Raw genomic sequence first — 17,952 nt, forward strand, 5'->3', positions numbered from 1 at the left:
CTTTACTCTTCTATCCCTTTAATTTAATGCATTTATTTGTTCTTTTTTTCTTCTCAATTTCATTTTAGCTTAATTCCTTTTGGTTTCTTTTTCAATTCTTTTTCATGCATTTTTATGTTGGTGTTGGAGTTTTATTTGGATAGTACCTTATTTTATTTGAGCATGTGGCTATTCTGAGGAGAGATTTGACAATTGACATTTACTTATGGCTCTCATATACATTTGGATTACATTATTTTCATCCTTATTTTAACTTGCACACCCAGTGTTTATGAAAAAGATTTTATGGCATTTTGAATCTTATTTTATTTTACTCTTTCACTTGCATACCTCTTTTTCACAACACTTGTGCTCCACATGTATTTAGGATTATCATTCACAATTGTCATCATTACACATGCTCTTTAATTTGACACATTTTATTACTTGATGCTTGAGCTATGCTTCTCATGCCTATTATTTGCATGTTTTTACCCTCTTGCATCTAATTATTTTGAATTGCCCTTTTTTTATCTTTATTGTGGTCTTCCCTACATGTTGTAGCTACCATGTAGTTGGGCTATCATCTTTTCTTTGGCATTCCTTATCACTTGGAATTTCCTCCCTTCCAGTCTTAGTTTTCTATATTTCACACTATTCCTTTTTGTTCTTCCTTAGGCATGGGTACCAAGAAAGGAAAAGAAAAGGCCACTGACAAGACACCGGCACGGAGAGGAACCAAGAGACCTCCAGCTAAGGCGCCTCTATCTACAAGCATCAGTTGTAGCAACCCGTCCACTTGTACATCTCAGCATGCACCGTGGATGGTGAAATCTTTAAGTGTGGGGAGGTCGATACCGATCTCCATGGGTTCGTTACTCTTCTATCTCAACACCAATGTTTTATTTTCTTTATTTGTTCATTGTTGCATTTGCATATTTGATTGCATATTTGTTTGATTTTGTGCATATTTTACCACTTGGTTGAAGTAATATTTTCTTTTTCAAGAAACTTTTTATAGCATTTCACTAATTTGAAATAAACCTTTTGAAAAACTTGTTTGAAGAAATTTTAATTTGGAACATAGTTTAACAAGCTAAATAACACACAACCCGTAAGATTTTGAGCCTAATTACATGGTTTCATTATTTAACCAAAAATTTTTATTCTTGTGTGTTTACTTCCCTATGATTGCAATCTTTGCTTTGTTCCACTCTATATGTCCATTATTTAGTGTATTTACATGCTTGCATATGATTGAGACCATTATTTATTTTTGCTCACTTATCCCAAATAAGCCTACCCTTTCAATTACTTTTGTTAGCCATTTTGAGCCTTTTAATCCCATTTGTTCTATATTTTACCACATCACTAGCCTTAAGCGGAAAAATAAGTAATCACCCCAATTGAATCATTGGTTAGCTTAAGATAGAGATTGTGTATCAATTAAGTGTGGGAAAACTGTGGGAACATGGATTAATAAGGGAATGTGTTATGTTTTTACTTTGATAAAATATTGGGAATTTGGGTACCTACTCATGTGAAACTAGAAAAATTAAAAATTCATGTGCATTGATAAGTTATGTTTACTTTTACTTTTATTTATAGATTTAAAAAAAATCCAAAAATATTCAAGTAATTAAGTAATTAAATAAATAAGGGGACAAAATTACCCCAATGTTAAGTCTAATGAAAAATCAATGCATATGTGATGCAAGTTAAGAGAAAAGTTGATACATGAGTATGTGAAATATGAAAAAGTGGGAAAATTATGGGTAGCTAGGCGTGATTCTAGGGTTATATAGAGTGTATGTATGTTAGGTGATAGCTTAGGTTACTCAAAGATTCAATTTATAGCTCACTTGGCCATACATATATCCTCACCCTTACCTTAACCCCATTACAACCTTGAAAAGACCTCATGATGTTTGCATTGGTGCATTAAATAATTGTTGATTAGTTAGATGAAGAACAAAGTTTTAGAAAGCATGACTAGATAAGACTAGAGTGGACTACCCTATACACCTGAGAGATTAGAGTGCATATACACTACCAATGAGGGTTTAATGTTTAATTATATGTTCCCTGCTTTCATGAGCTATCTTCTTACAAGTTTACTTGTCTTTTATTGTATAATTTGAATTAGTGAAATCTGATTTATGTTTGTCTTGAAGAGCTTATTTACTTTTAACCAAGTAGGTAGAAATATTTTACATGTAGTTGCATTCATATAGATAGGTTGCATTTCATATTCTTTACCATTCCCCTTCACTCTTTTAGTTCTCTTGAGCTTAACATGAGGACATGCTAATGTTTAAGTGTGGGGAGGTTGATAAACCACTATTTTATGGTTTATATTGTGCTAAATTGAGTGGTTTTTCATTCATTATTCTCACGCTTATTCATAGAAATCGCATGTTTTACATTTTCCTTCCTGATTTTATGCTATGATTGAAACCATGCTTCTTTGGCCTTATATTTGCTAATATTAATCCTCTCTTATTACAATTCGATACCGTGATATGTGCATTAAGTGATTTCAGGATTACAGGACAGGAATGGCTTGGAGGATGGAAAGGAAGCATGCAAAAGTGGAAGGAATACAAGAAATTGAAGGAACTGCAAAGCTGTCAGCCTGACCCTCTCGCACTAAAATGCACATAACTTGAGCTACATAGGTCCAAATGATGCGGTTCCAATTGCGTTGGAAAGCTAACGTCCGGGGCTTCGCGAACGCGTGCTCCATGCGGACGCGTCGCAGTGACAAAAATCAACGTCCCAGTTTTCGGCCCAGAAAACACAGATTAGAGGCTATAAAGTGGGTGAATCTATTCATTCATAAAAAAGATTTAATATACACAATTTTAGGATTAGATGTAGTTTTAGAGAGAGAGGTTCTCTCCTCTCTCTTAGGATTAGGATTAGGATTAGGATTTAGTATTTCTCTTAATTTTAGGATTGCTTCTCAATTTCCAGGTTCAATGTTCCTTTTATTTATTTTTTCCAATTTAATTTATGAATTTCCATGTTAGATTTGAATATTCTATTTAATATAATTTGAGGTATTTCAGATTTAAGATTTCTTTCTTTTATTTATGTTACTAGTGCTTCCCATCTGAAGGCATTTTTATTCAAATAGATTTTCCTCCCTTTTGGTTTCGGTTAAGTAATTAGTAACACTTGAGTTATCAAACTCAGCTGTTGACTGAAATTGGAATTCTTTGCTGGTTAATTTGTACTCCAATAACTCTAGTCTTTCCATAGGAGTTGACTAGGACTTGAGGATCAAATTAATTAGTCTACCTGACTCTCCTTTGTTTAGCAAGGGTTAATTAGAGTGGGAGCAGAATCCAATTATCATCACACCTGATAAGGATAACTAGGATAGGACTTCAATTTCTCATACCTTACCGAGAGATTTTATTAATTATTAATTTATTTTTCTTGTTATTTAAATTACTTGTTCCCTATTTCAAAAAAACCCAAAAATATATATTTTTACATAACCAATAATAAATCATACCTCCCTGCAATTCCTTGAGAAGACGACCCGAGGTTTCAATACTTCGGTTATCAATTTTATTGGGTTTGCTTTAGTGACAAACAAAACTTTTGTACGAAAGGATTTTCTGTTGGTTTAGAAACTATACTTACAACGTGATTATATTATTTTTATAAAATCTCTTTACCGATAGAAAATCCGATCGTCAGGCACCTAACTTTGCAAACTTGAGTTAGGTGCTACATTCATGCCAGGATTGGAATTCCTCTCGGGAGGGGTGGCGCCTAACTTGAAGTTTCTCAAGTTAGGTGCCACATAAAGCGTTGAGCACCATTGTCTGGGAGTAACTGAAAGAATAATTAAAACTTAAAGAGAGTTCCCCAGTTAAGTGCTTGTGGTGTTTTTCTGTCAAGTGAAGCTTGAGACAAAATATTTAAAGTCACGGCTAGGCTCAAGGTGCAAAGAACCAAAGAAAAGAGAATTAATGGAAAATTGCTGTGTTCAAGGATTAAACTGAAGTATAAAAGATTAGAGAATTCATAATATTATCTGGATTCTAACTCCGAATGACAGTGACATTCCTTTGATTCAAAGGATAGTGGGATGCCAAAACTATTCAGGATTGCAGTGTGTAAACCCCACTTTAAGAAGAGACGTGAGCCTAACTGAACTATCACTTCTCATGCAAATTCACATTTTAAACCTGTATTAGTTTTGGTTGTTTGAGGACAAGCAACAATTCACGTTTGGTGTTGTGATGCGTGAGCATCTTTCCTATCTTTTCCTAGTGAATTTGCATTCAAATTGTCGAGTTTAATCAAGAATTAATTATCTTTTAGCCACTATGGATTCTACTTTGAGTCGTGTGCAATTCTGTTTATTTCAGGTAGTATTCAGATGGATTTCATGGATTTTCTGTAGAAAAAGAGAAAAAGGCGAATGATGCTGTCAACCCTGACCTCTCTGAACTCTAACGAAAATAAATCGAGCTACAAAGGTCCAATTGATGTGCTTCAAATGGCGTTGGAAAGCCAACTTCTAGAGCTTTCCAACGATGTATAATAGTCCATACTTCTTTTCCACAATTTAGCAAGGGTGGCACCTAACTTGAGGTTTCTCAAGTTAGGCGCCAAGATCAACTATATACACGAATCCAAGGCTGAACAAGTGGCGCCTAACTTGAGATTTCTCAAGTTAGGCACCAGGACAAAGCAAGGGGCGTCCAAGGAGTCTGCCAAGGTGGCGCTGATGAACGGATAATTTATACGCCTTTTGGCATTGTTTTTACATAGTTTTTAGTATGATTTAGTTAGATTTTAGTATATTTCTATTAGTTTTTAAATAAAAATCACATTTCTGGACTTTACTATGAGTTTGTGTGTTTTTCTATGATTTCAAGAATTTTCAGGCTGAAATTGAGGGACTTGAGCAAAAATCTGATTTAGAGGCTGAAGAAGGACTGCAAATGCTGTTGGATTCTGACCTCCTTGCACTCAAAGTGGATTTTCTGGAGCTACAAGAGTCCAAATGGCACGCTCTCAACTGCGTTGGAAAGTAGACATCCAGGGCTTTCCAGAAATATATAATAGTTTATACTTTGCTCAAGTTTAGATGACGAAAACTCGCGTTCAACGCCAGCTTTCTGCCCTATTCTGGCGTTAAACGCCAGAAACAAGTTGCAAAGCAGAGTTAAACGCCAGAAACAAGTTACAAACTGGCGTTCAACTCCAAGGAGGACCTCTACACGTGAAAGCTTCAATGCTCAGCCCAAAAACACACCAAGTGGCGCTGGAAGTGGATTTCTGCATCATTTACTCATTTCTGTAAACCCTAGTTACTAGTTTAGTATAAAAACTACTTTTAGTGATTTATTTCACATCTCTGGAACACATTATGTAACTTTTACGTTCTGAGACCTCCATGGGAGGCTGGCCACTCGGCCATGTCTACCCCATTTTCACTTATGTATTTTCAACGGTAGAGTTTCTACACACCATAGATTAAGGTGTGGAGCTCTGCTGTTCCTCATGAATTAATGCAAAGTACTATTGTTTTTCTATTCAACTCAAGCCTATTTCTTCTCTAAGATATTCATTCACACACAAGAACATGATGAATGTGATAATTATGTGACGCTCATCATCATTCTCACTTATGAACGCGTGCCTGACAACCACTTCCGTTCTACATGCAAACAAGCTTGAATGCATATCTCTTAGCCTCTTGATCTACGATCAGAGTCTTCGTGGTATAGGCTAGAATTATTGGCAGCCATTCTTGAGATCTAGAATGTCTAAACCTTGTCTGTGGTATTCCGAGTAGAATCTAAGAAGGGATGGCTGTGACGAGCTTCAAACTTGCGAGTGCTGGGCATAGTGACAGACGCAAAAGAATTACTGAATCCTATTCCAGCATGATCGAGAACCGACAGATGATTAGCCGTGCAGTGACAGCGCATTTGGACCATTTTCACTGAGAGGACGGGATGTAGCCATTGACAACGGTGATGCCCAACATACAGCTTGCCATGGAAAGGAGTATGAAGGATTGGATGAAAGCAGTAGGAAAGCAGAGGTTCAGAAGGAATAAAAGCATCTCTATACGCTTATCTGAAATTCTCACCAATGAATTATATAAGTATCTCTCTCTTTATTTTACGTTTTATTTATCTTTTAATTATTAAAACTCTATAACCATTTGAATCCGCCTGACTGAGACTTACAAGGTGACCATAGCTTGCTTCAAACCGACAATCTCCGTGGGATCGACCCTTACTCACGTAAGGTTTATTACTTGGACGACCCAGTGCACTTGCTGGTTAGTTGTGCGAAGTTGTGACAAAGAACAAAAATTATGAACGTGCGCATGAAGTTTTTGGCGCCGTTACCAAGGAATGAACGATCACAATTTCGTGCACCAGGCGCCTAACTTGAGATTTCTCAAGTTAGGCGCCAGACACAACATCAACACGCAAATTGGTTCTGATTCCTTCAAGTTAGGTGCAACTCCTTCTCAAGTTAGGCTCAGCAACACACACACAAATTGTCCAAACCACTCTGCCCCTTCCAAGTTAGGTACCAACATTAATGAGCAAAATGGTCCCCACGCCTAAATTACAGAGCCACGAAGATCTCTTTTAATTCTGATTAAACTTTAATTCATTTAAAAATAGAAAAATATATTATTTAGTTTTTAAAAATATATTTTACATTAATTAGGATTAGATATAAAAGGGAAAAGAATCAGCCCTTTGGGCACTCTTTTCTTCTCTCTACCTCATTCCGTAATTTACAGTTTTTCAGAATCCTTGTTTTCTCTCTGAACCATGAGCAACTAAACCTCCACTGTTAAGGTTAGGAGCTCTGTCAATTGTATGGATTGATACTATTATTTTTCTATTTTAATTCATGTACTGATTTCTTTTTCAAGAATTCTTCTCGTTCTTTATCTTATGAATCTGGGTGGAACGGAAGTATGACCCTTATTCTAATTGAGTTCTTGTAAAACTTGGAAAAGCTCTTTACTTGAACAACAGCTTGAAAATAATTTCTCCTAAATTTCTAATTATCTGGACTTAACGGGATACGTGACATATAATCCCATTATATTTGGGTAATTAGGGTTTTTGTGGCACATAAACTAGAATTGAACTTCACCCTCTAATTGGAATTAAGTGACCCAGGAATTGGCGGTTGATGAAGGTTAGATGAGACTAAAAAGGTCTAAAGAATTATGGTTTAGTCAAATATAGTTTGCCATGAATTGAATCTTGCATGATTAAAATAGTTAGTAAGAAAAGTCAATCCGGAAGATAGATATCTCTGAAAGCCTTAACCGTTTCTCCATATATATTTCACAACTTGTTTACTGCTTGCTTTCTAATATTCTGAATTTACTGTTAATGCTTTTGAACTCTCTCAACACCATTTTCTGTTTGTCTAACTAAGTAAATCACTTAGCCATTGTCTTAGTCCATCAATCCTCGTGGGATCGACCCTTACTCACTTGAGGTATTACTTGGTACGACCCGGTGCACTTGCCGGTTAGTTTGTGGGTTATAAATCCCGCACCACCTACTAGAAGTAGGATTTTTAAGGGAGGTAAAATATCCTCTTTGGCTGGCCAACATCGTATTGGTTAAAAAGCAAAATGGTAAATGGAAAATGTGTGTTAATTACACTGACCTCGACAAAGTCTGCCCTAAAGATCCTTACTCACTCCCCAGCATTGATACTCTGGTCGACTCAGCCTCAGGCTATAGATATCTTTCCTTCATGTATGGCTACTCAGGGTATAATCAAATCCCAATGCATGAATCAGATCAAGAAAAGACCTCGTTCATAACTCCAAACACAAACTATTATTACGTGGTAATGCCTTTTGGGCTGAAAAATGCTAGAGCTACATACCAATGATTGATGAATAAAGTATTTTTCACCCACATAGGAAAACTAATGGAGGTATTTGTGGATGACATGCTTGTCAAGACCCAAGAAGAGGAGACACTACTATCTGACCTCTCTGAGGTATTTTCCACCATAAGGAAGCACGAAAGGAGGTTAAATCCCTCAAAATATACATTCGCAATAGAAGTTGGAAATTTTTTGGGATTTATGCTAATCCAAAGAGGCATAGAAGTGAACCGGGACAAACGCCAGGCTATACTTAACATGGAGAGTTCGACTTGCATCAAAGAAGTTCAACAGTTAATAGAAAGTTGGTAGCTCTATCCAGATTCTTAGCTGGATTAGCCTTAAAATCATTTTCCCTCTACACAATCCTAAGAAAAGGGAAGCAATTTGAGAGCACCCCAGAGTGTGATCAAGCCTTTCAAAGCCTTAAAGCATTCTTGGGACAACCATCATACTTACCCGACCTTTTAAAGGGGAAGAACTCGTGTTATATTTGTTAGTTGGTAGTCGGGCCATTGCTTCAGCCTTGGTCTGAGAAGACGAAGAAGGGCAATGACCCATCTATTTCATTAGCAAAGCCCTACAAGGGGCCAAGTTGAATTATCAAAAGATAGAAAAATTTGCTTACGCCCTCATTCTCACATCCAGAAGGCTCCGGCCTTACTTTCAGGCTCACACCATTAAAGTCCACATTTACCAGCCCATAAAATATATCCTACAAAAAATGGACTTGGCTGGAAGGATTCTACAATGGGCGGTAGAACTGTCCGAGTTCGACCTCAGGTACAAAACTCAGACAACCATTAAGTTGCAATATCTGGCCAACTTTATTGCTGAATACAATGAAAGCCCAGGAAATCACATCGTGTGGAATTTATATGTAGATGGGTCGTCTAATAAAGCCGAAAGCAGAGCTGGTATCATCCTAGAAAGTGATCAAGGAACTCAGATAGAGCTATCTTTAAAATTCGAGTTACTTGCCTCTAATAACCAAGCAGAGTATGAACCCTTACTTGCTGGCTTAAAGCTGGCTAAGGAGATTAGAGCAAAAAAAGGTGATAGTTTTCAGTGATTCACAAGTAATCACTTCGCAAATCAATGGCACCTACTAAGCTAAAGACCCCACTTCGCAAATCACACACTTTACAGAAAGTGAGGTACAACATATAGCTCGGGAATCCAACGCCTGATCTTATGCCCTTTCAAAATTAGCCAACACCAAGCTAGGGGGCAACAATAGAATCCTCATTCAAGAGACTCTACAATCACCATCAATATCAAAAGAGGAAGAAGTACTAACTATATCCAATCAAAATTTAGGATGGATGACTCCCATAGTCAACTACCTTAAATTCGATGTACTTTCCAAAGAGGAAACAGAGGCTAGAAAATATATAAAAGAAGCCCAAAATTACACGCTCGTACACAATGTCTTGTACAAAGGAGGGATTTCAACACCCCTCTTAAAGTGCGTCCCGACCTCCAACACAAAGGAAATATTAGAGGATGTCCACAACGGCATATGTGGAAACCACCTTGGAGCTCGAGCACTAGCCAAGAAAGTGATCCGAGCCGGCTTCTTTTGGTCGACCTTACAGAGGGAGGCGGCCAAGTTTGTCAAAACGTGCTCACCTTACCAAAAGCATGTAATTTTCATGTGGCGCTTCCTGAAGAGCTCATCAGTGTTACCTCGCCATGGCCATTTGCAAAACAGAGCCTTGACCTGCCCGTACCATTTTCATAGGCCCCAAGGCAAGTCAAATACTTCATAGTATGGGTTGACTAGCTACTTCACTAAGTGGATTAAGGTAGAGCCATTGGCAACTATCACCGCACAAAGAAATCGAAAGTTCTTATAAAAAAACATTGTCACAAGGTTTGGAGTTTCTCACTCTATCACCACGGATAATGGGACTTAATTTACCGACTCAACTTTTAGGAGCTTGGTGTCCGATCTAAAAATCAAACACCAGTTAACCTCAGTAGAGCACCCTCAAGACAATGGACAAGCTGAAGTAGCAAATAAAGTCACATTGGCCAGGTGGTGCACGAATTCCCACACTTTTGTATTGCTATACCAACAAGTGCACTGGGTCGTCCAAGTAATACCTGAGCGAGTCAGGGTCAATCCTATAAGGATTGTGGTTTGAAGCAAGTTATGGTTATCCTGCAGGTCTTAGTCAGGCGAGTCAGAATTCAGTTGGATTGATGCAAGGGCAATTAATAATAGGAATAAATTGTATAAATTAAAATTAGTAATAGAAATTTAGTTGAAGATTGGAGTTGCTTTGTCTTTTTGAATTAACTCTGGTATCACTGTCTTCTCTGCTTGTGAATAATCTCTTCTATGGCAGGTTGTATGTGATCAAAGCCATTACCCGTGGTCATTGATCTCCTCCGCTCCAGATCAAACGCCATTGCCCATGGTCATCCAATATGACAGAGGGTGAAGCTATAGCAGTTCATTTTCTTGGCGATCCTACTTAAAATGCCACAGACAAGGTCGAATCTTCCAGATCAGAGAATGCTGCTTCTTTGGATTCTAGACTATCCCACAAAGACCCTAATCTCCCTTGAAATCGGCTGAACTAGTGTCTGAGAAGTCCCCAACAAAGTTGTGGATTAGCCGTCTGAGAGATGTATAAACATAGATGTTGGTTCGCGCTTTCCGGCCACGTATTCACACGAACCCAAGTAGACGCGGGTGTTTGTCAGACACGTTCGTCTTAGTATGATGAACAGAGTTGATTGTCACTGATCATTCTATTCACCATGTTGAAGAACGAATATACATCTTAGAAATAAATCTGACATAGATCGAAGAAGAAACAGTAATACTTTTATTAATTCATAGGACTCAGCAGGGCTCCTCCCCTCAACATAGGAGGTTTAGAAACTCATAGTGATGTGAAAAACAAAGTGATACACAAAAATATGCTGAATGATGGTAAAAGATGTTCAAATAACATAAATCAAATCCCTTAAATATTAAACTAATGACTAGTAAGGGTAAAATAGACTTTTTAGTGCTAAAATTCACTTCTGAGGCCCACTTGGTGAGTGTTTGGACTGAGCTTAAATGAGAGCCAGGTTCTATGAGGTCTTTTGGGCATGAAATGCTGGTTAGGGGGTCCTCTCTAGGCATTTGGATGCTGGGCTCTACTCCTTGGGTGCTGGACGCCATAAAGGGGGCAGGAGGCTGGCATTGGATGCCAGTTTTGGGCCTTCTAATTCACAATAAAGTATGAACTATTATCCATTACTGGAAAGCTCTGGAAGTCATCTTTCCATAGCCATTGAGAATGCTCCATTTGGACTTCTGTAGCTCCAGAAAAGCTCTTCCGAGTGCAAGGAGGTCAGATCTGGACAACATCTGCAGTTTTTTCTCTCTCTCTAAATTAGACTTTTGTTCCAGCTCCTCAATTTCAGCCGGAAAAATACCTGAAATGGTACAAAAACACACAAACTCAAAGTGGAATCCAAAAATGTGAATTTAACACTAAAACCTGTAAAAACTTAATAAAAACTAAACAAAACATGTTAAAAACTTCATGAAAACTAGGCCAAAAAGCGTATAAAATATTCGCTCATCACAATACCAAACTTAACTGTTGCTTGTCCCCAAGCAGCTAAAAATATAATAGGATGAAAAGAAGAGTAGGATGCAATAAATCTCTGAGTTTCCAATGAGCTCAGTTTCAATTAGATGAGCGGGACTTAGTAGCTTTTTGCTTTTGAATAGTCTTGGCATCTCACTATCCATTGAAAATCAGAATGGCTGGCATCTTTAGGAACTTAGAATCTGGATGATATTATTGATTCTCCTAGTTCAGCTCTTTTTGATTCTTGAACACAGCTTTTTAGAGTCTTGCAAATCCGCCATAGATCTACCAAATGATTGAGAAAGGAGTTGAAACCAATTTGATTTAGGGAGGATTACAGTACCTCCAATCCCTGATGAAGTACTTTTTCTTTGAATTCCTTCCACTGTGATTTCTCTACACTTGCTGCAATTTATATTCACTAGTTCTGTTTTGATTTCCAGCACCCAAATCCTTTTATTATTCATGCAATTCAAGTTTCCTTGCTATTTAATATTCCTACACTCTTAATTCCAGCACTTTAATATTCAGTCATTTACTTTTCTTGCAATTTAAGATCTAGTTCTTTTAATTTCTTGCACCTTAAGTTTCAGTCAATTTAGCTTTCTACCATTTACTTTCTTGTCAATTTACATTCTGCCTTTTTGAATTCCAGCTATTTCCTTCTGTTAATCTAATTCATCAATATTAGCTTAACTAAATTCATCACTTGAGCATACTTTTAATTCATTCATGCAAAACTATCGAACCTCACCTCACAGTTTCTCATTTGAAAATTCTTCATCATCTGACTATGCCTCAACACAAAGTTTCTTCCAAAATCCATACAACTCATTTCACCAACCACAAAATCCATTACACTACACAGAAGACTCACTTCAACATTCACAAAATTCATTCCATATCCCTCAACACAACTTCACCACAACACATCCATGTCACCAAAATTACTCTCAACCTTCATCTCTTGAGCTAGCAGTTGAGGATTACCTTCAATGGTCCAAAGAATCTTTGGAAAGCCGAGACCAAGTCCTTAAAAGACAAGAACAACTCTTGGAAAGACATAAAAAATCCTGGAAAGAAATCCTCCTCCAGAAGATTGATGGGCACTTAGAGCAAAGTAGGAGAAACATAGGATTGCTAAGCAAAGAAGATGAAGACCAATCTGTAGGTATAAAGGAGGAAGTAGAAGAGCAAGATGAAGAGGCCCCTGTATCAAGTGAAATTTCAATGAAGAATGAGGTGGTGGAGGTATTTGAACCTGTAGCTCCATATTCACAGAAGCTAATTGAGGTGACAGGGGAACATGAAACTTTACCCCAAAGGACTCAATGGAGTATCATGTAGAAGAAGGGGAGGAAGTCAATCAAGGAAGTTCACACTCAATGGAAGTAGAGAGCTACATGGATGAAGGGCTCATTGAACCACTAATTCAAGAGGCTTTTGGTGAAGAGAACACTCCAATAATCACATAATTACCAAGTCTTAGAATCAAAGAAGTAAAGGCAACTGACAAGAGCACCAAATAGGGGATTGTGACCAAGCTACAAAGGACAACATTCATGAAGCAAGAAAGGTCAACTGAAAATAATCCAGCCCCTAAACTACCAGCAAGCAAGGTTAATCAAGCAAATAACCAAAAGACGCTTGCTGGGAAGAAGCTAAGAAAGGGGGCATTGACTGGCTCTTCCTTCTACCAGAGGTCACTTCTCTTAACAAACTGGAAGAAGAGGAAGAAAGTTGAGCACAACATGTCAAGCTAATGACATTAAAAGAGCACTTGTTGGGAGGCAACCCAACCTTAGGTAACATTTCATTTCTCTGCTTTGTTGAAAATAAACAAAGTTTGGTGTTGCCCTGCAACAATCTGTTTTCAATATTTTTGGATAATTTCATCAATTTCAAGAAAAAGTGTCACACTAAGTTTCTAAGTTTGGTGTGCCACTTATATTTTTTTTATGGAATGAGTTTAGCAACACCACTTGTTTGTGTAATCATAACGCCTCTGCATTGTTATCTTTCTTTTGGTGTGGCATTCTTTTTCTTTCTTTTGGTTTTAGTCATTATTTTGTTTTTGATACTTTCTTTTATTTTGCTTTTCAACTGTTGTTGTTAATACCTCACCAAGAAATCCTTATTCGTGACAAATATTTCTCTTGGTGATTGTGTTATTAGCATAGAACAGGTTCTTTTATTTAGTTGTATTTCAAATAAATTGACATATGATTGCATTCTAAGTTTGGTGTTACTATGCAACAAAATTGATTCCCAATCTTCACTGGATACTTGCATCAATTCCAAGTGAAAGTGTCACACTATGTTTGGTGTACCACTTATCTTTTATGCAATGTATCATGCACACCCTCTTATCTTTGCAATCACAATGTCTCTGTTTCCTATGCCTTCATTGTTATTTTTCATTTTGCTTGCTTAAACACCTGTGCTACTGACATTTCATTGTGTAAGACACTCATGACCCATCACAAATCCCATAACCATTGTTTTAATTGTTGCTTGAGGATAAGCAATCATTCTAAGTTTAGTGTAGAAAGGGGAAGAATAGGAGGAAAATGACAACAACAGTGAAGATGGACTACAAGGAGGTAAAGTTCCTTTTCCTCTTATTTATTTCCAATACATTCAATTGCATGATTGTCTCTTATTTTCTCTGTATGTATGTGTGTTATGAATAAGCATAGCTTGAATTTTGAATTGTAACATGTTGCTGTGATATTATGACTACCATCTTGAATTCTGTGAGTTCAAAGCAATTTAGTATCATGATCATAAACAAACAAGGGCATTAAAGAAGAACTTACCATGGGCATATGAGTACTGAGAGGCTAGCATGATTAATTGTTATTGCTCAATTGTATTTGGCACTACAAGAAAAACACCCATTCAGGTACACTTGGAAAGTGTAGCTAAAAGTGAAAAAAATGATGCCTTAGGCTACGGCTATGCTTTTTGGGCTACGGCTGCGCTTTTTGGGGTGATTCCTATTCGGCCGTTGCCTATTCTCAAAGGCTACGCTTTTCTGCACCAAGAGCTACGTTGTTGGTGTTTGGGAATAGGCTACGCTTTTCAAGTGATGCTGTTCAGGACCAAAGGCTACGCTTTTCAGCTTTCATTCTTCCAGAATAGGCTACACTTTTCAACGCTACTGCATCACTTGTAAAGCGTAGCCCCATTGTATACCATAGCTACTTTTTATAAGCGTAGCCTTAGGTCCCTCTTTTTTTTTTGTATACTATAGCTACTGTATATAAGTGTAGCCTTAGATCTCTTTTTTTTCCTCTATATTATAACTACTGTATATAAGTGTAGCCTTAGATCTCATTTTTTTTTCTGTTTGTATATATATATATATATATATATATATATAATTTTCTAATAATTATTAATACAACATAATAATTAATAATATGATTACATGTATAATAATTTTGTATTTTTATTTAAATAAGTTAAATATTATAAAATAAAAATAAATACATAATTATACTAAATAATTTCTTTAAATAATAAAAATCTCAGTGCAGGACTTATGTAGCAAAAGGAATCCAAGCTTTTCAAATATGACAAAGGTTGCACTCCCTGAGGAATCAATAAGTTTCACCTTAATTCTATACCTATTTTTATAATATATACAAATGAAATAATCAACATAAATAAACCTCATACTAACACTATAACTTCAAGGAAAACAAATCAACATGCTTTGAAGACTTTTCACAATAGTATGACCCAAGCTTCAGAACAACTTCAGTGCCACATCTACATTAAGCAACAAACCAATCAGGTCCACCAATCACTCCCATAATTGTACCATACATAGCATAATCACCATCCTAAAAGAAAAGTAATAATAAAAAGGGCATTAGTATTTTAATTTGGACTTGAATGATGAACATAAAAAGAAAATAAAAAATAATAAAAAAATAACTAACCTCTTTACATTCCTTCAATTCTCCAATTATCTTCTGAGGTGTAATCTCGAGAAAATCTTCCGCAAGTGAGTAATAGTGATCACGTTTTTGAGCACTATTTGATTTTAAAGATCATATAAAGAAAGCAAAATTTTAGATATTATGTAAAGGAATATAGTAATACTATAGCATAGCCATGAAGCTTTAAAAAAAGGTTGAACCTCGTATTAACGTTGGAAAGGGGTTTCTGACTAATCAGAAATCTATCAAAGTTTTGTTTATGCTTAATGGTGCTATCAACCTGTTGCAACAATTCGGTACAACAAAAGGGAAATAGAAAATTTAGTTAGCAAAGACAGTAAACTTTAAGATTAAAAGAAACAGAGGAGTGGCGGCAAAGACAGTAGATGCTGGTGGCGCTGGGTGAGTAGTGAGAAGCAGTTAGAAGATGATGGCAACAGAAAAATCACGCAGTATAGAAATCATAGTAACAACCTAAATAGAAAATCATAGTTAAAAAAATATGGAAAAAGAAAAATAACAAGAACATGAATCAACTAATAGAATCAACCAACAGAATAGAATCACAGTAATAATAAGTTAACTACAATAATTAAAAAAGAAAACTCAAGTAATAACAACATAAATTAGATATGGATAGCACTCAAGATATAAGCAGAAAGACAGCAAATCAGAAATCTATGGGAATCTGCAGGCTGTGTTTATAGAAATGGATAGCACTCAAGATATAAGCATAAACCTTCAAACCTTGTCCCAATTAAAACTATTTGTGCTGACCTAACTTAGAATTTTAGGAACATGAAGCACAAATCAAAACACATGAAATTAGTTAACAGATAGAGTGAAGAGGAGGTACCTGTCACAAATTTGAACCTATTCCATCATGGATGCCATTCTTTGCTGATCAGCTTCTAGAAGTGATTCAAAACCAGCTAACATGCTCTTATCCATGATTCAACCAGGGATTTTGGAGAAGAAACTCAAACCCAAGGAACGAAATTGAAACCAGTTAACTAATAATAATATAGGATGAAACTAAAGTCCAAAAAAAATAGAAAGCAAACAAAACTTAACTAAAGATGAAGCAGAATTTTGTGCAGAAGATGAAGCCTACTAGTTCTTCTGGGAATTTGTGCAGCTTCCTCTGAATTCATGTTTCCTCTAATAAAATCAACAATGGAATAATCAATTTGGAATCAAAAGTGATCAGAAGCATTAATAAAAAATAAATAAGCACGAGTGACCAGAAGCACTAATAATATGCCTTATAATAAAAAATAATATGCATAATAAACTAAATTCACTAATGAATCCAGCAAGAGTGATTAGAAGCACTAATGAAACAGAAATAATAGAGTTGTTGTACAACAACAAAAAATATTCACTAACCCTTCGGCAAGCTTTAACTATATCTGACTCTGGGAATTGAGCACCACCTCGAATGTCCTATCACCATAAATAAAAGCAAATAACTCAGCCTCACTAAATGGAAGTAGAAAGAGGGAATTTGGATGCACAAAGTATACCTTGCTATAGTACCGCTTCAGCAACATTTCCTTTGCCACCCTGCACATGCCACAAAAATAGAGTAAATTTGACATGACTTGCATATGTTACCAAAATCATAAGAAAGAAGTAACATTTATTTTTACAAGACAACATAGTGTTTTAGGTATAGAAAAAGAACCTTGTTGCACAACCACTCAGTCCAAGATGGTTCTTTGCATAGAGGTGAAACAAGTATCAAACCAAGTACACGTTGTCTATACTTCATCTATTGTAAACAGTAAACACATAAAAACATTAAAAAAATTGAACGATCCATCATTGAAACTCTAATGTAATTTAAAAAGGGGAGAGGCTGTATAGCACCAACATAATAACTTACAGCAAATAAGGTAAGAATGTAAGCCCCGGAAGCTACTCCCATGCACATTACTGCACTAAGACTGCAGACAAAAAGAATGTTGGGGTTAGATTGCCTTCTCAAAACAAATAACTGCCAATATTCAAAGCCTAATGGAAATTGGTGTAAACTAATTTTCTTTATGTCATTAAATGGAAATCAATTACAGATTAAGCTTGAACTTACTCACCCAAAAAAGTTGAGAACATCAGCTATTTGATCTGCTAGGTCGTCAACAGAAAGAATTGGATAATCTGGAACAATCTCAGGAGCTCCCAACTGTAACAACTCTTGAACAAAGTACAAGATGATAAGAAAGCAAGAACTTAAAATATTATCAATGAAGGAATTTATAACAGTGAGGAGATATATACATCAAGTAATACTGCAAAACAATCAAACACAGCTTAACATGATGAGCACAAAACAATCAAACACAGCTTAACATGATGGAAGCAGGAAATGAATGCTTAAATTACAAAATGTTGAAGAAACTGGGATCAAAAAACTTCAAAATCAAGAGAAGTAACATATTAAACCTTTTTTCTCAACCTTGTGCCTGCCATTCATGGCACTTTCCTGAAACAAAAATCACGAAAAT

The 17,952-nt window shown here is 36.3% G+C and overlaps 1 protein-coding gene across 1 annotated transcript; it reads right to left on the bottom strand.

Moving 5' to 3' along the window:
- Positions 1 to 15,277: 15,277 nt before the first annotated feature.
- On the bottom strand, positions 15,278 to 17,921 carry LOC107609854 (protein NDL2). The gene is made up of 9 exons (XM_088494714.1): positions 17,891 to 17,921; positions 17,542 to 17,641; positions 17,334 to 17,394; positions 17,135 to 17,219; positions 16,972 to 17,051; positions 16,835 to 16,891; positions 16,560 to 16,606; positions 15,446 to 15,539; positions 15,278 to 15,346 (listed from the first exon to the last, which is right to left on the bottom strand). Exons 1-9 carry the CDS (start codon positions 17,919 to 17,921, stop codon positions 15,278 to 15,280), a joined length of 624 nt encoding a protein of 207 aa, XP_088350840.1.
- Between the last annotated feature and the right edge of the window lie 31 nt (positions 17,922 to 17,952).

Source organism: Arachis ipaensis, chromosome B7 (assembly GCF_059453495.1).
Source record: "Arachis ipaensis isolate K30076 ecotype BB chromosome B7, ASM5945349v1, whole genome shotgun sequence".
Taxonomy (NCBI): Eukaryota; Viridiplantae; Streptophyta; class Magnoliopsida; order Fabales; family Fabaceae; genus Arachis; species Arachis ipaensis.

Coding starts and splice junctions, on each gene's coding strand:
- LOC107609854 (XM_088494714.1), bottom strand. CDS start 17,921: ATGAATGGCAGGCACAAGGTTGAGAAAAAAG. Junction 16,892..16,971: donor TGAAGCGGTACTATAGCAAG/GTATACTTTGTG, acceptor TTATGGTGATAG/GACATTCGAGGTGGTGCTCA. Junction 16,607..16,834: donor TAGTTAAAGCTTGCCGAAGG/GTTAGTGAATAT, acceptor TGATTTTATTAG/AGGAAACATGAATTCAGAGG.